Below are 20,861 nucleotides of genomic sequence, written 5' to 3'. Positions count from 1 at the left end.
TCCAAGTGCAGAATGATGACAGTGCCAAGTTCCTAGTCTTTGTTCAGATGGGATTTGGGGCAAAAAAAATAAGTTCTCAAAAGGGTCTGGGCAGAGAATCATCTTAGTTTAAAAACAGGTCAGAAGAACAATGACCATCTCCTTCAGAATTCCTTCATGCTTGGTCTCACCATGCCGGCTGCCTATCTCCACAATCTTTCAAGGTGCTTCTTCATATTTTTTGCATCATTTATTGTCTGTATTGTGGCATTCTGTTCAAGTAGTTCTCAATCAAGTTTCCTTTCCAACATCACCTTGCAGAGGGATGTGGGGGATTCAGTCATTTATTTATCAACAAATATTGATTGAGTACCTAGGATGGGTATACATCCGTGAGAAAAAAATAGACAAAATTTCTTGCCCAAGTGGAGCTTATATCCTATTGGAAAAACCAGGAAATAAACATTGTAAATGAGCATATTATGTATTATGGAAAGTAATAATCACTAATCAATAAAAAGAAAAATACAATAGGGCAAGTAAGGGGAACCAGAAGTATAATAGTGGGTTTTTTTCTTGATTGGTTGGTTGGTTGGTTGGTTGGTTGGTTGGTTGGTTGTTTTGAGGGGGTGATGATAGAGGTAATGTAGGTCTCACAGAGAACTGAAACATTTGAGCAAACGGTTGAAGGAGAGGAGGGGGAGGAAGCCACGTGAGTATGCAGGCTGAGGGGGTGGCCAATACAAAGGCCTTAGGGAAGTTTGGACAAGGAGCCCTGAGAACAATGTGGGGGATGCAGGGGAGGGAGGGAAATAGGAGATGAGAGCAGAAAAGTAACAGGTATGCAGGGCTCAGATTACATAGAACCTAACAAATCTTTATAAGGACTCTGGTTCATACACTGAGATGAACAGGAAGCCGTTGCAGGATTTTGTAGAGATGTGATATGAGCTGAAGTTATAACTGATCCCTTTGATTGTATGTTGAGAATAGACTATAGGGTGTAGGGGTGGAGGGGGGAGATACGCTAGGAGTCTACTGCTGTTACCCAGATGGAAACTGTAGAGGCTTGGACAGGTGTAGACGCGGAGTAGTGATGAGGAGTGGTTATATTCTGGATATATTTTTGGAAGGAGACCTAATAGGGTTTCCTGATGTAGGGTATGACAGAGAGAAGTGAAGGAGGATTCAACGTTTCAGGCCTGAGCAGCTGGAAGTGAGCCGAGGAAGACAGTAGGTAGAGCACCTGTGCAGGGCAGTCAGAAGTTGGACCTACCGAGTTTGAAGCGTCTCTTGGATAGCTACAAGGAGACATCAACTGGAAGTTAAATGCAGAAATCTAGAGTTCCAGAGAAAGGTCAAGCTGACGTTGTAAAGATGGTTGACGTATAAATGGAGAAGAGGCCCAAGGACAAAAAACTGGGACATTCCAATACTTAAAGGTAGGAAAAAGGAGAGAAAGCAACAGAGACTGAGGAGGAGAAAATTATTGATGAAGTAGTAGGAAAACCAGGAATGTCCAAAGACCTGAGAGAAGATACTGTTCCCAGGAGAAGGGAGTGGTCAGATCTCAGATGTTGCCAATAGGTCAAGTAGGATGAGGACAGAGAACTGACATGCAGTTTATCAATGTGCTGGCTGTTGGTGACATGGGATACTAGGTTGATGGTATCCTTCCAAAATTCTTATCTACCCAGAACGTTTTTTGGAAATAGAGTCTTTGTAGATATATTGAGTTATGTTAAAATGATATCATACTGGATTAAGATGGGCCCAAAATCCAATGACTCATGTCCTTATAAGAAGAAGACCATGTGATGAAGGCACAGAGAGAGCCAACAAGGAGAATGCAGGGTCATGGTGGAGCAGAGAGTGGAATGATCGGCTACCAGCCGAGGAATGGTGAGGATTGCCGGCAACCACCAGCAGCCAAGAGGAGGCAAGGAAGGATTCTTCCAAAGAGTCTTTAGAAAGACCATGGCCCCACTGATACCTTGAATTCAGACTTCTGGCCTCCAGAACTGGGAAAGAATAAATTCCTATAGTCTTAAGCCACCCAGTTTATTGTATTTTGTTATGAAAAGCCTGGGACACTGATGCCCTTGGTGCCGTAGCTCAGGCTGCTGTAACAAAATACCGTAGACCGGAGGGCTTACTCAACAGGTGTCTATTCCTCACAGTTCTGGAAGCTGGAAGTCAAAGGTCAGGGTACTGGCCTGGTTGGTTCTGGTGAGGACTGTCCTCCTGACTTGCAGATGGCTGTTTTCCTCCCATGTGCTCGCATGACAGGTGGAGAGACAGAAGGAGCGCTAGCTCTCTGATGTCTCCTGTAAGGGCTCTAAGCCCATCATGAGGGCCCTACCCTCAGGACTTCTTCTCCCCCTAGTTACCCTGCAAAGGTCCCATCTGCAAATACCATCGTACTGGAGGTTAGGGCTTCAATATGTGAATTTTGTGGGGTACACAGTTCATTCCATAGCACTTGATAAAACAGTCATTTTACATCTCTGTACCTTGATTTCCTCATCTGTAAAATGGGGATAATAATAGTATACCCACTTCAGAAAATTGTGGTAAGAAGTGAGTGAATTAATAGATGTAATAGTCTTAGAATGGTTCATACTAAATGCTATGTAATAGTAACTATTATAATGATTTATAGATCCAATCATTATGTTTTGAAATTAAAACACTCATTTTCATTTGTTCTTTGTTTAATTCTCAGTTAGCTCATTAACTTGACAGATTATATTTCCCTAAACTGCTAAACACTAATTTCACACTTAATCAAATTCTCTTAAACGTTCCAAATTCAAGGAAAAAAACTTATAATCTAGCAAATAAAATTCTCCTAATATTTAAGCACTGTTTAAGCAATCGATTGACTAAATTCCCTATTTCAAACTGAAGCCACAAGTTTCAAGTGTGGTTATGTCAGACAATTCAAACGTCTAACACAGTAGGTGTTAAACAAAATTGTTCTCAAGCACTGTTAACTCTTTCTTTTTAAAGAAATTTTATTTTTTTAGGCAGTTTTAGGTTCACACAGAAAAACTGAGTAGAAAGTATAGAGAGTTCCCATATAACCAGTGTTTCCACACATGCACACCCTCCGCTGCTACCAACATCCCCCGCCAGAGTGACACATTTGTTACAGTCAGTGAACCTGCATTGACATATCAATATCACCCCAAGTCTGTCGTTTACATCATGGTCCATTCCTGATGTTGTACATTCTCTGAGTTTGCACAAATTTACAGTGGCCAGTATCCATTCAGATAATGGCATGTATCATACAGAGTATTTTCACTGTCCTTAAGATTCTCAATCAAGCACTGTTAACTCTCAGATGCAAATAAAAAATCCTATACATTTAGATTAAATTACCTGAAGCATATCAGCATCTTAAAAATAAATTTATAAACTTAGCGTAGTGGATTTTCCTGAGCATTGAAAGGTTAAATAAATGTAACTAGTCAAGTTATCCTAAATATATCTATTAAAATCATAAATCTAATAATTTTTACTATATCATATTATTAAGCACTTACCTCAAAAACATAAAGCGGAGTTGTGATCACAAAATGGGTTATTGCACTGAAACAAATAAAACCTACACAAAAGCGTTATTACTTCATCGTTCGGAATTCTTGTTTGTTATACCCTTCTGGTGCTGCAAAGGTGATCTTCCCGAGAGCAGGAAGGGAACGATCAGTTCTTCAGTGGCAACTGAGACTACAGATGGCCCTTCAGAGGTCTGAGTCCCAAATTGCAAAGGTCAGATACCTGTGCACAGACGTGGGAAAGGGCAGGATTGCCCCCCGGAAAGTTTCACCAGAGCTGTGCCCTCGCAAGGCAAGTCCCTTCTTCTGGCTGGCTTCTGCAGCTGTGCTGTCAGTGGGAGGTGACACCAGGCTTTCTTAGTGGGACTTCATTTCACAATCTAGTGCCTCTCATATATCCCAGGAACATTTCAACCTTCACCCTAATCCAGTCGTTTTTATAACTTTTTTTCCTTTTTCTTCCCCGATTTGCATAGATGGAATTCTGTGGGAGCACGCAAACACACACATACACACACACACACACAATCCGTTTCTCCCCACTATCATAGCAGTTACAGTTAAGTTTCAAAATAAGTAAAAAATAAAGATTTTATTTATTTATTTGAGGACAGGAGCACCATCAGGGGAAGGGAGAGGGAGAAGCAGACTCCCTGCTGAGCAAAGAAGCCGATGCAGGACTCAATTCCAAGACCCTGGGATCATGACCTGAGCCAAAGGCTGATGCTTAACCGACGGAGCCGTCCAGGCGCCCCTACAGTCAAGCTTGATGAGACTTCATTTACTCTCTTTTCTTGCTCAGTGTCCGGTTACTCTAGCCCTTTGCTGACAAGCTCTTCAAGAGTGTGGTGTGCCTTGGTCATCTTTGTGTTTCTAATGGTCCGCACGTTTGCCTGGTGCTCAGTAAATGTTTGTGGAATGAATTAATGAATAAATGTAATAAATGATAAACTTGGAGTAACAAACTGCAAATATGCAACTCCATTAAGTAGAGTAAGTTTTGCCTTGCAACAGTTCCCTGACTCGTCCCGCCATCCGAAAACTCTGACAGCGCCCCCGCCCCGAACCTTTTCCGTGACACCTCACTTGCAGCCCTTGCTTCTCGCTTGTTCCTGACGAGCCTTCTCAGGAACGGCGTACGTGTCCCACAGGCCAACACTCGTTGCCTTTCCCTGAAGGTCGCCTTGACAGCGGGTCTTAGTGAACTTTCCTACGACGTCCGGACTGTTGAGAGTTATTCTCTGAATTGAAAATCCTGTTTAGAAAGGCGCTGTGAGGGAGTTGGCATATTGGGGGGGGGGCATAACTGGCCATCCTGGGCATGTTACTCAAGAGCATACACCTGGAACCATAAACACATGATGGCAGGTGCTGACTCTGCCGTTCGCCACCTTTGTCATTTGACCTTTCTCGGACTAGTCACCTCTGTAAAACTGTAAGTGTGGTATCCGTCGCAGGGGGTCCAGGCGCGCTGCACGAGGTGAGCTGTGCAGAGCTCTCAGGGTAGAGCAGGGTGCCGGAGTTCTCCACAGGCAGTAGTACTGCCCACGTGGACTCTGCTTTTCCAGCTGTCGCCCCTGTCTCCTGACTGAGGGTACAGGCACATTCACACGTAATACGCTTCTTAAAGGGGGGAGGGGCAATGCAGAACAAAGAATGCCCTCTTTGGAGAGAGAAAAAAGAAGCCAATCAGATTCTAAGCAGGAGGTCATGAGGCTTCCTCATATAGTTTGCAAAGCAGGGGTAAGTAATAATCAACAAAATCATGAGATTTTTATGGTTTTTAAATAAAAATTTAAAATACGAGTGTAACAATAATGAGCCCATGTAAGATTGAATCATGTAATGAGTCACTTCAATTTCTGACAAGCTTCTTAGTTCAAAGCCCTTAGATACTTCCTGTAATCAAAACCCATTTTCAAATTCACAGGAAGATATTATCTAATGATCCACCCAGTCTTTTCATGTTCTTAATTTGGGGTCAGTTTCAATGGCCTGTCTCACATCAGCTGTCATTTTTGTGATCGAAATGTCACTTCACATTACAGTTTTCATTGAGACTGTTCTCATCCTTGGTTTCAATTCAATTTAATTCAAATGGGATCTGTATGTCTCAGGACAATTGAATTCATTTCAATTCCGCTCTGTTCCGATAAGATTGTAACCGCTACTTCCTATTGATGCCACTGAAGTTTCTGATGCCTTCCAAACCCCTGGCGCTGCCTGGGAGGTCACTGGTCAGATAGCAAGGATGCTGCTGCTTCTGCCCCTGGAGATGGGCCTGGTGCCAGCCCTGGAACCAGCTAGGCCAGCCTTCTGGCCACCAGTGGGCACCGCCGTTGTGGTCTCTGCTGCTGGTACCACAGTCTCTACCACCCCGTCTCCCCACCAAAACCCTGCTGGGTCAGTGCTCTTCTCAACTATAGACAAATCTTTCCTCACACGTCGGTTTACAGAAATCTTGGCTGAGAAACAGCCCATTCGGTTATAAGAGTTGGAAAGGTGTTGTGATTTTCTTATTTTGTTCTCTTTGGTTGAGTTTTTCCAGTCTTTCCCCTGACAAAAGACAGACAGAAGGGGTTGGGCCACAGCACAGTTCACCCATGCCACACTCAAAATTGCCCTTCTCCTGTAACAACTACTTTTTTTCATACCTGAATTGTATATCTGACTTGCCCTAGGAGAAGTTCATTTCCAAGAAGCTTCTCTTGCAAGACCCCTGGTAGAGATGACCCCATCATTCCACCAGACTTTGAAACTCCTTTATCCTGTCCTCTTGTGGGCTGGCAGACCAAATACATTCTGGGGTCTTTGTGGCACTGTCCAGAGTGGGAACACAAAGGATACTGGGACCAGCCAGGATCAGAGCCCAGAAAATAAACCCAGCCAAAGAAGAAGACTGGGCCCCTCCACAGTATTCCCGGGGACTGAGTTTGACTCCAGCTAATTGCAGACACAAGGACACTCACCAGGTAAGCAAAACCCAGCTATGGAGATCAAGTCAGAGCTGTGCTATCATTTGGCCCCTGGCAGCATGGTCTCTGCTGATGGTAGCCCTGGGTGTGAAGACTGGTAAAAGATTGGCTAGGGTCACAGCCCAGGCGTCTAAGCAGGCTTCAGATAAGGCCATAACCCACCAGATACAGAGGTGGCCCCTCAGGCTGGGTACTTGGGGAGGGCTCTACCCAACGCAGTGTGAAGGGCCTGCTCAAATGGAAAGAAGGAACTAAGGTCAGAACAGGGCAGACTGAGGTTGTGCGTAGAGCTGAGGGGCAAATGAGGTACCCATGCAGGTCACGGGCCGGTGGAATCCAGAGAAATGGAATAATGAAGTTGGAAGCGAGAAGTGGGCTCTGGCACATGCTGCATGTTACCGGCCCAGACTAGGGTTTCGTAAAGCTCCTTCATCTGATTGAGAGTGCCTGGAAGACCAAGGCAGAAGCTCAAATGTATAGACTGGACTTACAGAGTGAATTTAGGAATGATAATAATTGCTGAAGCATAGACTTTGAAGGGAGAAGTCTTGAGTTCAAATTCCGGCTCTGACACTTAGTAACAGTGTGACTTAGGACAATTAATCTTTCTAGATCTTTGTGTCCTCCAGTAAAGAACCTCATAGGTTCTTTCTGGGGTCCTTTTAAGAATTTGTAAAGTTCATATCCTGGTGCCTGGCCCATAATAGGTATTCAAACACTGAAGGAATATGGTACCTGGCCTAGTTGGCTAATAGCAGCACAGCTCATTCTTTGGTGGGGCTAAGCCTGTTGACAGTTTGCCTTCCCAGACAAGGAGGACTCAGGGACTGGCAAGCTGGCCTGCAGATAGGGGTCTCACTGCTGAGAGAAGGGGCTCTGGGAAGATCCAGCTGGATGTGGGTGGTGGGTTGCAGGAGAGCCATTCATAGCATGCTCCAGGGCCGCAGCAGGTCTGGGAATGTTGTTTTGAATCTCAGTATAAGACAAATATCTGTTCACATTTTCCTTCTAGACTCAGAAAGGAACATTCCCTTTCCCACAGCCCCAGGCACAGTTCAGAGTGCGGGTTACAGTCAGACATGACAGCCTGTCTACATTGTACACTCTGGCCCTAAGTTAGAGCTTCACATGTGAACGTTTTACCTGGGAAATGCAGTCCATACCTTCCAGTGTCAGAATGTTTGTGGCTCTCCCATAGTGCGTGTGTGTGTGTGTGTGTGGTTATTGCTGTGTCTTTGGGAGTGAGTCCGGTTTTCTCTCTGGGCCGGCGGCATTAATACCCTTAATCTGTGTTGCAACATGCCCTGAATTTAAATTAAATCAGCGCTGCACAGAGTGTGAAACGGGAGAGATCCTGCTGCTGAGTCTGGGCTCCACTGGAAGAGCCCGGCCTTCACAGCTTTTAGACCAGGAATGGACGCAGCACCACACAGACACCGCTCCCCCCAGCCTCATGTCTCCCCCTCTACTCCTCACACCGAGTCTGCCTGTTCCTCCAGCGGGCCGTGCGCCTCGCCTGCCTTTGTGCCTTTGTACGGGCTCTTTCCTCTGCCCAAAGTGGCCTTCCCTCCTTCTCTCTGGTGGGCTCCCCTTCAGCCTAGATGGCCCAGCTTGACTTAACTTTCAGAGTCCTCCCTGTAGACCTCCTCAATCCCCTCGTCCTTCTTTGCCCCTGCGCCTTCCCTGCACACCTGCTCCTCGGCCCTCACCTTGTCACTTCTCCCCCTGCAAGCTCTGGAAGTGGGGTGTATGTCTTACTCGTGGTTCCCCAGCATCTCGTGGATGCTGTGTGTCCCCAGCATCTATCACAGTGCCTGGCCCTTGGTAGCTACACATTAAAAACATATGCACGCTTTCCATAGCGTTGTAATAGATCTCGAAATCCGGTTCTGAGGCCTCCGGCTTTGTTCTTTTTCGACATTGCTGTAGCTCTTCGCGGTCTTCCATGGTTTCATACAGATTTTAATGTTATTCATTCTAGTTCCAGGAAGAATGTTATTGGTATTTTGATAGGGATTGCACTGAATCTGTAGATGGCTTTGGGTGGTGTGGACATTTTAACGATACGAGTTCTTCCAGTCCGTGCATATCGGAATATCTTCCCATCTGTTTGTGTTGTCTTCAATTTCTTTCATCAGTACTTTAGTTTTCAGAGTGCAGGTCTTTACCTCCTTGGTCATATTGATTCCTGGATCTTTTATTCTTTTTGGTGTAATTGTAATGGGGTTGTTTTCTTAATTTCTCTTTCTGCTACTTTGTTATTAGTGTATAGAAATGCAATAGATTTTTCTATATTAATTTTGTATCTTACAACTTTACTGAATTCATTTATCAGTTCTAATAGTTTTTTGGTAGTCTTTAGAGTTTGTCATCTGCAAAGAGTGAAAGTTTTACTTTTTTCTTACAAATTTGGATTCCTTTTATATCTTTTTTGTCTGATTGCTACAGCTAGGACTTTTACTATGTTGAATGAAAGTGGTGAGAATGGACATTCTTCTTTCTAATCTTAGAGGCAAAGCTCTCTGTTTTGCACCATGAGTATCATGTTAGTGGTGAGTTTGTCATATATGGCCTTTATTATGTGGAGGCATGTTCCCTCTAAGCCCCAAATGGTGTGGTGCTGACACAAAAATAGGTGCACAGATCAATGGAACAGAATGGAAGGCCCAGAAATAAACCCATGCTTATACGGTCACTTAATCTATGACAAAGGAGGCAAGAACGTACAATGGGGAAAAGACAGTCACTTCAATAAATGGTGCTGGGAAAACTGGACAGCTACGTGCAAAAGAATGAAACTGGACCACTTTTTTACATCATACACAAAAACAAAATGAATTAAAGACCTAAATGTGAGACCTGAAACCATAAAACTTTTAGGAGAAAACATAGGCAGTGATTTCTTTGACATTGGCCTTAGCAACACTTTTCTAGATAGGTCTCCTCAGGCAAGAGAAACAAAAGCAAAAGTAAACTATTGGGACTACACCAAAGTAAAAAGTTTTTCAACAGCAAAGGAAACCATCAACAAAACAAGAGACAACCTATGGAATGGGAGAAGATGTTTACAAATGATTATCCAAAAAAAGGTTAATATGCAAAATATATAGAGAACTTCTATAACTCACCACCAACCCCCCCCACAAATAATCCTATTACAAAACGAATAGAGGACCTGAATAGACATTTTTCCAAAGAAGACATCCAGGTGGCCAGCAGACACATGAAAGGATGGTCAGTATCACTCACCATCAGGGAAATGCAAACAAAACCATAATGAGATACCATTACACCTGTCAGAATGGCTAGACCCCAAAACACAAGGAATAACAAGTGTCGGTGAGGGTGTGGAGAACAAGGAGCCCTCATGCACTGTCGGTGGGAGTGCAAACTGATGCAGCCGCTGTGGAAGACAGTATGGCGGTTCCTTGAAAAATTAAAAATAGAAATGCCATATGATTCAGTAATTCCACTAAACTCCAAAGAAAATTTCAAAATTCCAAAGAAAAATGAAAACACTAATCTGAAAAGATAATATGCATCCCTGTGCTTTTTGCGGCATGACTTACAATAGCCAACATATGGAAGCAACTCAAGCGTGGCATAGGTGTGTATGAGTGTGTGTGTGTACACACACGTATACATAATGGAATCGTATTCGACCGCAAGAAAGAGTGAGATCTTGCCATTTGTGACAACATGGAGGACCTAGAAAGCATTATGCAAAGTGAAATTAAGTCAGAAAGACAAAATATGATTTTACTAATATGTGGGATCTAAAAAACAGAACACATGAATAAACAAGTAAAAAAAAGACTCTTAAATACAGAGAACAAATTGGTGGTTGCCAGAAGGGAAGCAGTGGGGAGATGGGTGAAATAGATAAAGGGGATTAAGAGATGCAGACTTCCGGTTGTAAAATAAATAAGTCATGGAAGATGAAAAGTACAGCATAGGGAATATAGCCCATAATATTATAATAATGTTGTGTGGTGACCGGCGGTGACTACAGCGCATCCTCGTGAGCACCGAGTAATGTCTCGGATTGTGAATCAGTAAGTCGTACACCTAAAACTAATATAACACTGTATGCTAATTATACTCCAATTTAACAAAATAAGAAAACATATGTGGATGAAAACCAAAGCATCCTTTTTGTTTCTTCTTCCTGCAGAAACGATGACTAGTGGCAAGAGGATCGTTTGTGCCAAGGACACAGTGGGACAACCACCTTACAGAGATCTTAAGTAACTTTTCCCACCCAACAACACCCGGACGACTCCAGTGACCAAATGCTGAGCTGTAACCACGGCAATAACTGGCCTCTTTCTGGATCCGGTTTGGTGAATATGAATGGTCTGGCCATCCGCCGGTGGCCTGAGGTGGTGTGCTACGGGGGCGGCACGACTGTCCTGGCCAAGAACCAAGATCAGACTGTGGTGTAGTGAGAATACTAAGAGTACCCTAGAGCACTAGGCTCTTAGTGATTCACGTGAGGCCCTTGGTGACGGGGTCGTAGCACCTGCCTGGCAGCGTCACTCTGACACCATGTCATCTGCTTGAATGCCCTGGAAGGACAGAATATTTAAAAATAAATCCAGGTGCTAAATAGGCAGGGGATCTCATCCACACTGGACTACCTTTGAGCTAATAACTGTCTTCAGAAAATAATTTTACCCCAAGAAGTGCTCCAGCTTTGCAAGGAATAGCCCCAGGAGGGTAAGAGGATAAGCAGGCTGTTCCCCTGGAGAAAATCTAGTGCAAGGAGGGCTGATTCACAGCAAATTCACTGCCCCCTCCCATGCACATGGCCAAGAGTACCAGTTGATCTTCACCCTCTCTTGTGCTAAACCCAGATTCTGAGGAGTCAGAATCCCGGACCATGTTTTCTAGGTGGCCAGCAGCCACTTCCTGGCAACCGGTGTCCACATTATAATGAAAGTTACTTGCCATCTCTGTTCTAGAGGCCTGCGTCTCAATGGCATAAGCATTCTGGAAGACCCTTTTCCGGGCATAGTTGTCCCTTGGGGGAACAGCCGCAAGAACAGGTGTACCATTGTGTGAGATAAGTTGACGGAGAGGTAACACCACCGTCCCCCTGAGGAAGACACAACTTCTGGGGCTTCTTGGCCTTCGTGCTTTCTGGGGTATTTCCATATGCAACAGCCCAGAGGCATTAGCCTTGGGCAGCCACAGACAGACTTCCTTTCACTTCCAGACACATATATCACTTTCACAGCACTTGGGGAATGGAAATACCTACAAGAGTGAAGGTCAAGGGCTCTCCCCGGGTATTTCATTCATTACTCCGCTTCCTTTGTGACCACGTCAGCCAACCCACTGCCAGCTCTGCTCCTCATCCTCGTTGCTTCTGCCTCCATACAAATGAAACCAAAGGCCTTAGCGTACCTTGGGGTGGGCAAGAGGGGTTGACTGTTACCTAGTGGTCCTCTCTCTCCCATTATGGGTGCAGGGTACCCCAACCACACATTGCACCACTTCTCCCAGATACAATCCTAGGAAGCTCATTGTCTTCATTTGAATTAACGTTTCGCTGTGGGACTACCTGGGCAGAAGCAGGATCATTGCATGACTGCAGAAAGTTCTTATTGCCGCAGCTCCCTGGTGCAAGACACCCGACACTGATCTCACATCTAAAAAGGAAAGAGGCCTTTGGTTGTGTGAGGCAGTGTTACTACACTCCAGCTTCACGCGTTTCCCAGCCTGCCCTAGACCATTTCCATCTCTGATTGGCTTTCAACCGCCGGGATCCAAAGAGAAGCCAAGGTTCTGCCTGCGTCTGATGATGTGAGAAGAATTCAACTTTCCTTGCCCAAAGTTCCACCCTGCCTATTCCTCCCCAGTCAGACATCCTCCACCATGCCAGTGCTTCGAACCAAAGCATGAAGGACATGTGCCAGCAGGACAGCCAGCAGAAATACTCTCTAGAGCCAGGCAGATGAGCCCAGAAGAATGGTCCCAGAGAAACCAGACTGGCCCCGATAGATAGCAGGCAGCCATCCCAATGAACTTGGACATGTCCTTGGCACTGAGAGCCTGGGTAGGAGATCCTGGGGTAGCTGTGCCTACTGTACCCCCCACCCACCCCCCAAAGATCTTCCTGCCCAGAGAGCTAGGAGCCCTGGGTACTACTGAGTATGTTACTGGTTTGTTGGTATGAAATGCGAGCTAGCTTTGTAGGGGCCAACAGGCAAAGAAGCCTGTCCACATGGCAGGCAGGTGGCTTTGTGTCTAGAAAGCTTTGCCTAGGCAGTCCAGCTGTGGCCAGAGGCTGTTTTTGAATTCCAACTCCCTGAGCCCATCTGCAACTCTGCCTCTGTTCTCTTGCATTCTGTTTGGTTTCCCTTTAGTTTCCTAGTAAATGTTCCTTTTGAAAAATTCCAACCTTGTCTCATTGAACTTGGGGGGAAGGGGGTTCACCAAGGTCTTTCCCAGGATAGAGAAGGAAATTAATATGCCTTGGAAAAAAATGGAAATGGCAGTGAGAGGGTCAGATCTTAGGAACAGACCTCGCGGGGAGCTGGTGCCAAGAGATGGGAGAGGCCAAGTGACCCCCCACCCGGCACGGATTCTCAGCCCCTTCCTCTGGCTGCCTTTGTCTTCAGGCTGCTCTGTGGTGGGCGCGCAGCTGCCAAAGCATCTCCCCACCGGTGCACTGGGCACATTCAGTGGGTGACGGGATGTCCAGGAAGTACACTGCTGCGTGACCAGAGGGGGCATGAGGGAGGGAGGGGTAGGAGTGGTTTCTATAGTGTGGCTTCTAGAGTTTTCAAAATGCTCCAGCGATCACGACTCTAAATGGAATGACTAAGTCTTCATGACCATCAATAGAACTAAATTTCAGATGAAAAGAAGAAAGTCTTGCATGTTCTCCTACTTAAGCCAAGGAGACTGACAAAAGATAGACATGGCAAGCTGTCTTCGTGGCCATCCTGTCCTGCACTGGTGGCTGTTGGAGTTATCTGTCGCTGCGTAACAGCACTCAAAGCTGACCGGGTCAGAGGGAAAGTTAGTATCCTTCACGGTTATGGGGATTGGCTGGACTTAGGTGATTGCTCTCTCTTGGAGTCTCGGGGCTGCTTTCAGATGGCAGCTAAGGCTGCATCTGAATGCCTGACGGTGGAATATTCCTGATGGGTTCATCACTCACACGCCCGGCTCCTTCTCTGGGACGACTGGTTGGGCATCTCTCCCCACATGATTAGCTTGCGCTTCCTCACACCAGGAGGTCTCGAGGTGGTCAGACTGTTGGCACAGCACTGGCTTGCCCCAGAGCTAACATTGCAGCTGGTCCCAGTAGATGCTGCACCGTTCTTGTCAATAACCTAGCAAGTAACACAGAGTCATCCCTGCCACACACTACTGGTCAAGAGCAAGTCGTCTCATCGGGCCAGCCCAGACCTGGGGGAAGGGATTATATGAGAATGGACTATGAGCAGGTGTGGCTCACTAGGGCTACTTTGGAAATAGCAGGGAGGGGGAGGGCACGTGGAGTCAGAGGGCTTCCTGGATAGCTGTCACTTTAAAAGCACATGATGGGCAGTAAGGAGGGCACGTATTGCATGGTGCACTGGGTGTTACATGCAAGTAATGAATCATGGAACTTTACATCAGAAACCAGGGATGTACTGTATGGTGACTAACATAATATAATAAAAAAAACCATTAAAAAACAAAAAAGCACATGCAATGCTTAACATGTGCAAGGGTTTGGTGAGCGAGGCAATAATAAGGGGCAGAGGGGGAAGGGCTATCCGTAGACACTAAAACAGAGCAAAATCTAAAGAGAAGCCATGGTTATCACTGATACAGAACTTACAACGTCCCAAGAAACTCAGGAAAAATGTGATTATCGTCATTCTACGGAAAGCTCAAAAGCTTACGTTGGATGCTTTTCTCTCCGTTCATCTCTAGGCCAAAGGGACACGGGCCACAAAGGCTGTCCCCTTATGTCACTGCTAAACTCCATCATAGGGTAGATTTCTTTATGAAGGCTGGGTGGGCACTGCCAGACAGTTAAAGTGTATTTATCAGCAAGAAGGTTACTGATCATAAACTCACTGCGTCTTTTAGTTTACAACACATGGCATTGCTTTTTCTGTACTGTTTGAAAATTCAACTGTTACTCCAAACAGCAAAGGTAGTAAAAAAAAATTTTTTTTTATTTCTTGGCTCAATACCAAACTTACTGTAGCTATTAGTCCGGTAATTATCAGTTGCATTAAAGCTATTTCCAAGCCAGCATCTGACAGGTAATACTAATAGTCTTTCCTATCAAGTGAACATCATCTCAACCAAGACACTGATTTTAGCACGATTTAGATAAAATTCCCTTTGCATGGCTGTAGTATCCGGATGTGAATTTATCAAAGAAAGGCAGTTTCTCTAATTTACCAAACTCAGAGCTGTCAGAGAATAATAAATACCTGAAGATACTTATGTTCAGGGCTTCACAGATGAGCTCGTGGGCTACGTAAACTGGTAAATAAACCTTCCTGAAGCAAGTGGGTTGTTTTTTTTAAAAGATATCTGTTTATTTATTTGAGGGAGAGAGCAAGAGTGGGGCGTGAGGGAGGGGCGGAGGGAGAGGGAGAAGCAGACTCCCCGCTGAGCAGGGAGCCCAATGCCGGACTGGATCCCAGGACTCCGGGATTATGGCCTGAGCCGAAGGCAGCCGCTTCGCCAACTGAGCCCCCCAGGCGCCCCAGAAACAAGTTTTTTATCTTCATTTTAAAAAAGTAATGATTTTTAAAATGTCTTTCCCCCTCAGTTTTTAGAACCAAATTAAAGATTTTAAATATAAGAAAAAGTTTCCAACAATCATTACTTTAAAAGTGTGCTAGAAAGTGCAAGCAAGAGAAGAACCCAGTGCAGAAAAGCAATGCTGTAAACTGTTCATTTCTTAAAGAAAAACGAATGCACCAGCCCTGTCTTCTTGTCCACCAGCTCACGCTGGAGCTCTGCCAAGGACTCAGTGGGCCTGCTGGCTCCAGCAGTGTTCATGAACTTTCTAAACCAAGCAGCAAATCCGCATTATGGTGAACATTATGGGTATTATTTTTCAGTTACGGTCAGTGTTATCTGGACCTAAAGAGCAAATACAAAAATGTTTTATTGAGAATAAGACGCAGACAGCCCTGGGCCAAGCCCCATGGAGAGAACGGTATGTTTTGGCTCCTATTTAAAAACGAGGAGGAGCTGCTGTATGCTACTTTTCAAATTAAAACTCTGGGGTTGAAAGTACTTCGACCAAAGTAAATATTTTTCCAAAATACATATTGGTTTTGTCTTGCTCTCTGTGAAGTTAAGTGAAACCCTATCTTGAAAAGTACTGGTAGGTTTTGAAAAAATTGTATTTGTTTGAGTAGAAGGAACCAGAAGACGTGTAAACGTGGCCTTCCAACGTTTCCCACACTTGAAAGTCACGTCGAGGTCCTGCTGGTCTTGCAGGGTTGGCCAAAGGAAGCTGCCCGGGCGGATCCCTGGCCCGAATCGGGCTCTTAACACCTGCTGGCCCTGCCTCCGCGAGTCCTGCCGGGTGAGCCTCAGGCCTTGCGGTAGCAGTCCACTTAGCAGCTTTTCCAAAACCTCTGCGGCTTCTGGGGGGATAATGCCATTTGGGCAGCAACTGCCACTTGGTTTTGGTTCTCCCCAATCTGACAGATGGCCCTTTTGTCCCCAGAAATGCAAAGCAAGGAAGAGTGGACCATGTCACCAAACGGAATAACAAGGACAGCCACTCTGTGTGTGTGTGTGTGTCTGTGTGTGTGTGTGAGTGTGCAGGGAGTGGGGGTACACACCCTCTAGAGCCAGCCCAAGTGCAGTGTTCTCAATTTCATTCTACATTTTAAAGCTTATCGATTTTGGATGTTTAAAGGGAATAAACATGGAATTTCAAAAAATGTAAGCAATGGACTTAAAAGAAATCCAAGGGCTATATCCGTGACTTTAAAGAGTCCCGCAAAACCAGAAAACTTAGGTAAATCGTTCAAGCATTTATTAGATCTGATAGGCCGGATACTGACATTTGGCCGAATGGCTCTACTGTGTCATTTCCCTGCCCATGGAGACATAGCTGCCACGGGCGCCTTCTAAGGACTCTTCCTGTGCGTGAAGCTTCAGCGGGACCCACGGCCCCTCTTGGGCCCTTTCTGGTTCGGAAGAAGCCAGAGGCGGCTTGGGCAGGCTCAGGAAACCTCAGCATGCTCCTTATGTCTCCTCATGTTTCCACGAGGAGGGTGGGTCCTCGTGGAGGAAGGCGTTTGTATAAATGAGGGAAGAACTCATGACCTTCTTTGCTCCAGGGGACGATGTAAAATGACTAGTTTGGGAAAGGCGGATTTCAGGCTTGAAGCTGTAATTATGAGGGGGTTAAGGACCAGGAAGAAAGGTTAACTAAACTTTTACCCGCCACCTGAAACTATTCTAGTGCGTGATCTCACCGCTTGGGTTCTAACTGTAAAACATTTGCCTTTTTCTGGTGGACAGAAGCAGTGGTTAGAGACCAGCTGGCCCTGTAAGATGCAGACGGATCTCAAGTCCGTTACCTCCCAGCAGAGCGCTGGTTGGAGACGGCCCTGCCCTGGGGTGGGGCTGCGGATCCACCCCGTCCCTGACCAGCACTAACCGCCAGGCCTCACCTTCCCCCTGTAGCCCCGGTCCTCAAGGATTCTTGCCCAGACCCGTCGGTCCCTGGTGCACCCCGATTAGACGTACCTGAGAGAGGAAGCGTAGTGCCCTGGTGGGTGTACTTGGCTCCCACTGTTCTGGGCTTAAGAGGACTTTGGCAACCCCCGAAGAGCTCAAGTGCACCGTAGAAACGAGACACGGGGCTTTCCGCCTTGACCCAGCCTCTCACGGATTTTTACTTGGCGGTGCTCGGGATCCTGCTGTACATGTGCTCACACGCACAGGCACACATACAGGGATTGTGCAGGAGCGTTCAGAAGAGGCTGGTACAGAGCTTCCTGCCCTTCCTAGGCAGAAGAAAATGACTGAGGAGAACATGAGCCCAGGCAGAGCTGGGAGACTTGACCTTGACATCTCTGCAGCAAGGGGCTCTCTGGGTCTTTGAGAAATGACTGCATGGAAATACCAGAGCTAAGGCAAGGTTCGTGAGTGCACTCGCCCCCTAGCACAAGCAGCCCAGTTCTCTCAGAGCCTCTTATCTCCTTAGACACCCCCGACCCTCGGTCATGGCAGCTCTCTGCTCTCCTTTTATGCAAGAGTCTTCATGACACTCCCCTCCATAAGCCAGTCTTCAGCCACAAAAAGCATCACTATGGATGACGTCACGTCTCAAGGGCCACGATACGTGGGTTCAAGAAAGGATCAGAGCCTGCAGCATCACGTGTAGGGTTTGTCAGGGCCTACCATTTCTGGGGAAAGATCGCCGTTCATGTGGACCCCTTGCACAATGCGGGGGTAAGGGCACTGTCACCCCCACACAGTCGAAACCCACATATAACTTTCGACTCCCCCCGATTGTAACTACTAGTAGCCTACTGTTGACAAGCCTGACCAATAACATAAGTAGTTGATTAATATACTTTGAATGTTACATGTGTCCTATACTTTATTCTTATAATGAAGTAAACCAGAGAAAAGAAAATGTTATCAGGAAAATCATAAGGAAGAGAAAATACATCTTTCGTACTGCAGTGTAAAAAGCCAACGTATAAGTGGACCCACCCAGCTGCTGTTGTTCAAGGATCAGCTTCTTCTCACATGAGAAGTTTTGGGGCGACGTGTTCTCTGCTCTTCACCCGTGGTCTGTGTGTCTCTGAGGAACTGACTGGAAACGTAGCCGGGGTGGGGCCTGTGCGGTCCTAGCCTCCTATTGCCCAGAAACCCAAGTGCACCTAACTCTGAGGGAGGGTTTTCTCTGTGTTCTCTGAGGGTGGGCTCTCTCCCCACCCCTCCCCTTGTTTCTCACTGGGTCTTCATTTGTAACAAGTGATCTGAAAGGAATTTGACTTGAGAATTACCTAAATCCCTTTTAATGATCAGTGATGTCCAGTGCGGACCCTAACACCAGGACTGGCACTCCAGGCAGAGGAAATTCCTTTTTCTTTCTTTTTTTTTTTTTTTTTAAAGATTTCATTTATTTATTTAAGACACGGGGTGGGGGGGAGAGAGAGAGAAAATGAGCACGGGGAGGGGCAGAAGCAGGCTCCCCACTGAGCACGGAGCCCCTTGCAGGGCTCGATCCCAGGTGGGATCGTGATCTGAACTGAAGGCAGAGGCTTAACCGACTGAGCCACTCAGGCGCCTCCCCACTTTGGCTTCAGTCCTCGTACAGATTCTCTCCATATACCCCCGAGAACTCGCCGTAGTCCTGTGAGTAAGCCGGGGGAGGAAGAGGGCAGCAGCCAAGAGTTCCCCAGAAGGGCTTCTTGATGAAGAAGCTGGTGTTAGATGAAGAGGGAAAGACAGTCCGGGAGTGGGACCTCAGTCAGGGGCAGGAAAGAGGGAGAAGGCGGAGCGGCCTCTTTCCCTGGCCCCCTTCCTCAAGCAACAGCCTATAGTCCCTCGCCTCAGGCTGTGATACAAATCTTTATCCCGGGAAGCTCACGGATTTGTCCACAGCCCCTGCGGCTCAGCCCTGTGCTCCCGAGACTTCAAGACAGAGGTTTCTGGGGGGAAGGGGTACGAAGAGCAGGAAGGTCTCTCCTCCAGACCGCGGAGCCCACGCCAGCCACCGCTGCCTGCCCCCTGAGCCCACGTGGGACTGGTCTGAGATGCGGATTCCCAGGGCCTGAGGCGCTCCTGACTGCAGAACGTTTTTGAATATAAAACCACTCAGTCCCTTCTGTCGATTCAGTCAAATCTGGTTGAGAATATCTATCACATTTACTGGGGGAAGGTGGGGAGGAGGAAGAAAAGAGAGAAAGCTTATGGGCACTTTCTGTAGAGGGAATATGTTCCCCTTGAAAGATAAAAAGGAAAAAGGACTTCCATCTTAGCCATAGTAAGGTAGCTGCCTCAAAAGTGTCTGCCCTCTAGTGGCTCAAGCCTCAAAGAAATCTTTCGCACCAAACTGACTGCGCTTAGGCCTGGAACACTCACAGGGACCAGCCAAGCAGGTACTTCGTGGTGGCAAATGTAATCCCTCAGTGTTAGGTCCTAGGGCTCTGTCCCCAGCGGGCTGAATGTTCGCAGGTCCTGGAGGCCTCACTTCCTTGGGGACCTGTGCTGCAGAGACCAAGGGTAAGCTCTATGCCGGAGAAGACACGGAGCCCGGGTAAGACCCGGCTCTCCCACACACGCTGACCAGCCCTGGCCCTGGGGCCTGCTCAGTCAGGAGGCAACATGACGTCATCTCCTGGCCGGCAAGTCTTCTGCAGCTGCACCCACAGCTCTCACGCCACCAGAGGCACTAGTCACGTCCCATCCCCATCACTGGTGCTCACTAATCGGTCCCTTCCCGGCAGTCCATCCATCCCCCACTCCCAAGACCTCCCCAAGCTGAAGGAATGTCGGCAAGTCTTCAGGACTCTTGGCAAAGATGTGGTACCAGGTGCTCAAAGAACAGACTCTCTAAATAGGCCCCCTGAGCCCAACCAGCTACACCTGGCGTTCGACTGGTGCCAGCGAGGAGCAGACATTTGGCCTCCAGGGAGAACCCCTTCAGAGCAGACTGCCCGGGGGGGTTTCAAAAGCCAAACCAGAGTGATCGCCAAGAGAGGCCTTGGAAGTTCTCGGGACTCTGGTGCATATGGTTTAAATAAATCAAGGGGATGTAACGTAAAGGATAGGGAATATAATCAATAATTTTGTAATAACTCTGTGTGGGGACAGGTGGTGATCAGAGTTATCATGGGGATCAATTCATAGCGTATAAAAATATCAAATTCGGAGGCACCTGGGTGGCTCAGTCGGTTAAGTGCCTTCAGCTCAGGTCATGATCCCGGGGTCCTGGGCTTGAGTCCCGCCTCGGGCTCCTTGCTCAGTGGGGAGCCTGCTTCTCCGTCTCCCTCTGCCTACCACTCCCCTGCTCGTGCTCTCTCTCTGTCAAATAAATAGATAAAATCTTTAAAATCAAATCCCTGTGATACACACCTGAAACTAATAGGACATCGTATGTCAATTATACTTCTATTAAAAAATAGCCACCAGTACAACAGTGACAAAGAGCCAGGCTTGAGTATTCCAGCAAAGGAACGCTGGGCGGCCCCTCTCTCATCCAGGGGCTGCGCCAGGCAGGGCCAGCCTCTCCGCTTTGGGCCACTTGAGAGGATTCTGGCCAGAAAGCATTTCCAGGAAGGCATGGAGGAGTTGGGGCTGGAAGTCCAATACCAAGAAGACTGCTCTGAGTAGAGTC

The 20,861-nt window shown here is 46.8% G+C and overlaps 1 protein-coding gene across 2 annotated transcripts in view; it reads left to right on the top strand.

The window, feature by feature from the left end:
• Positions 1–13,095, top strand: part of SYT9 (synaptotagmin 9) — a 188,701-nt gene extending 175,606 nt beyond the window's left edge. The window contains exon 7 of one of the 2 annotated variants that reach the window (XM_045783121.2): positions 10,692–13,095. In XM_045783121.2, coding sequence (XP_045639077.1) covers positions 10,692–10,700 — 9 coding nt within the window. In that variant the 3' untranslated portion in view covers positions 10,701–13,095. Of the gene's footprint in view, positions 1–4,156; positions 4,837–10,691 lie in introns of those variants that run through there. The other variant, XM_087868070.1, reaches the window with a different exon arrangement.
• The last annotated feature ends 7,766 nt before the right edge of the window (positions 13,096–20,861 follow it).

The sequence above is a fragment of the Ursus americanus genome, chromosome 16, assembly GCF_024610735.1.
Source record: "Ursus americanus isolate L20-20 chromosome 16, mUrsAme1.1.p, whole genome shotgun sequence".
NCBI classification, from domain to species: Eukaryota; Metazoa; Chordata; class Mammalia; order Carnivora; family Ursidae; genus Ursus; species Ursus americanus.
This window is presented reverse-complemented; position numbering and strand designations above follow the sequence as displayed.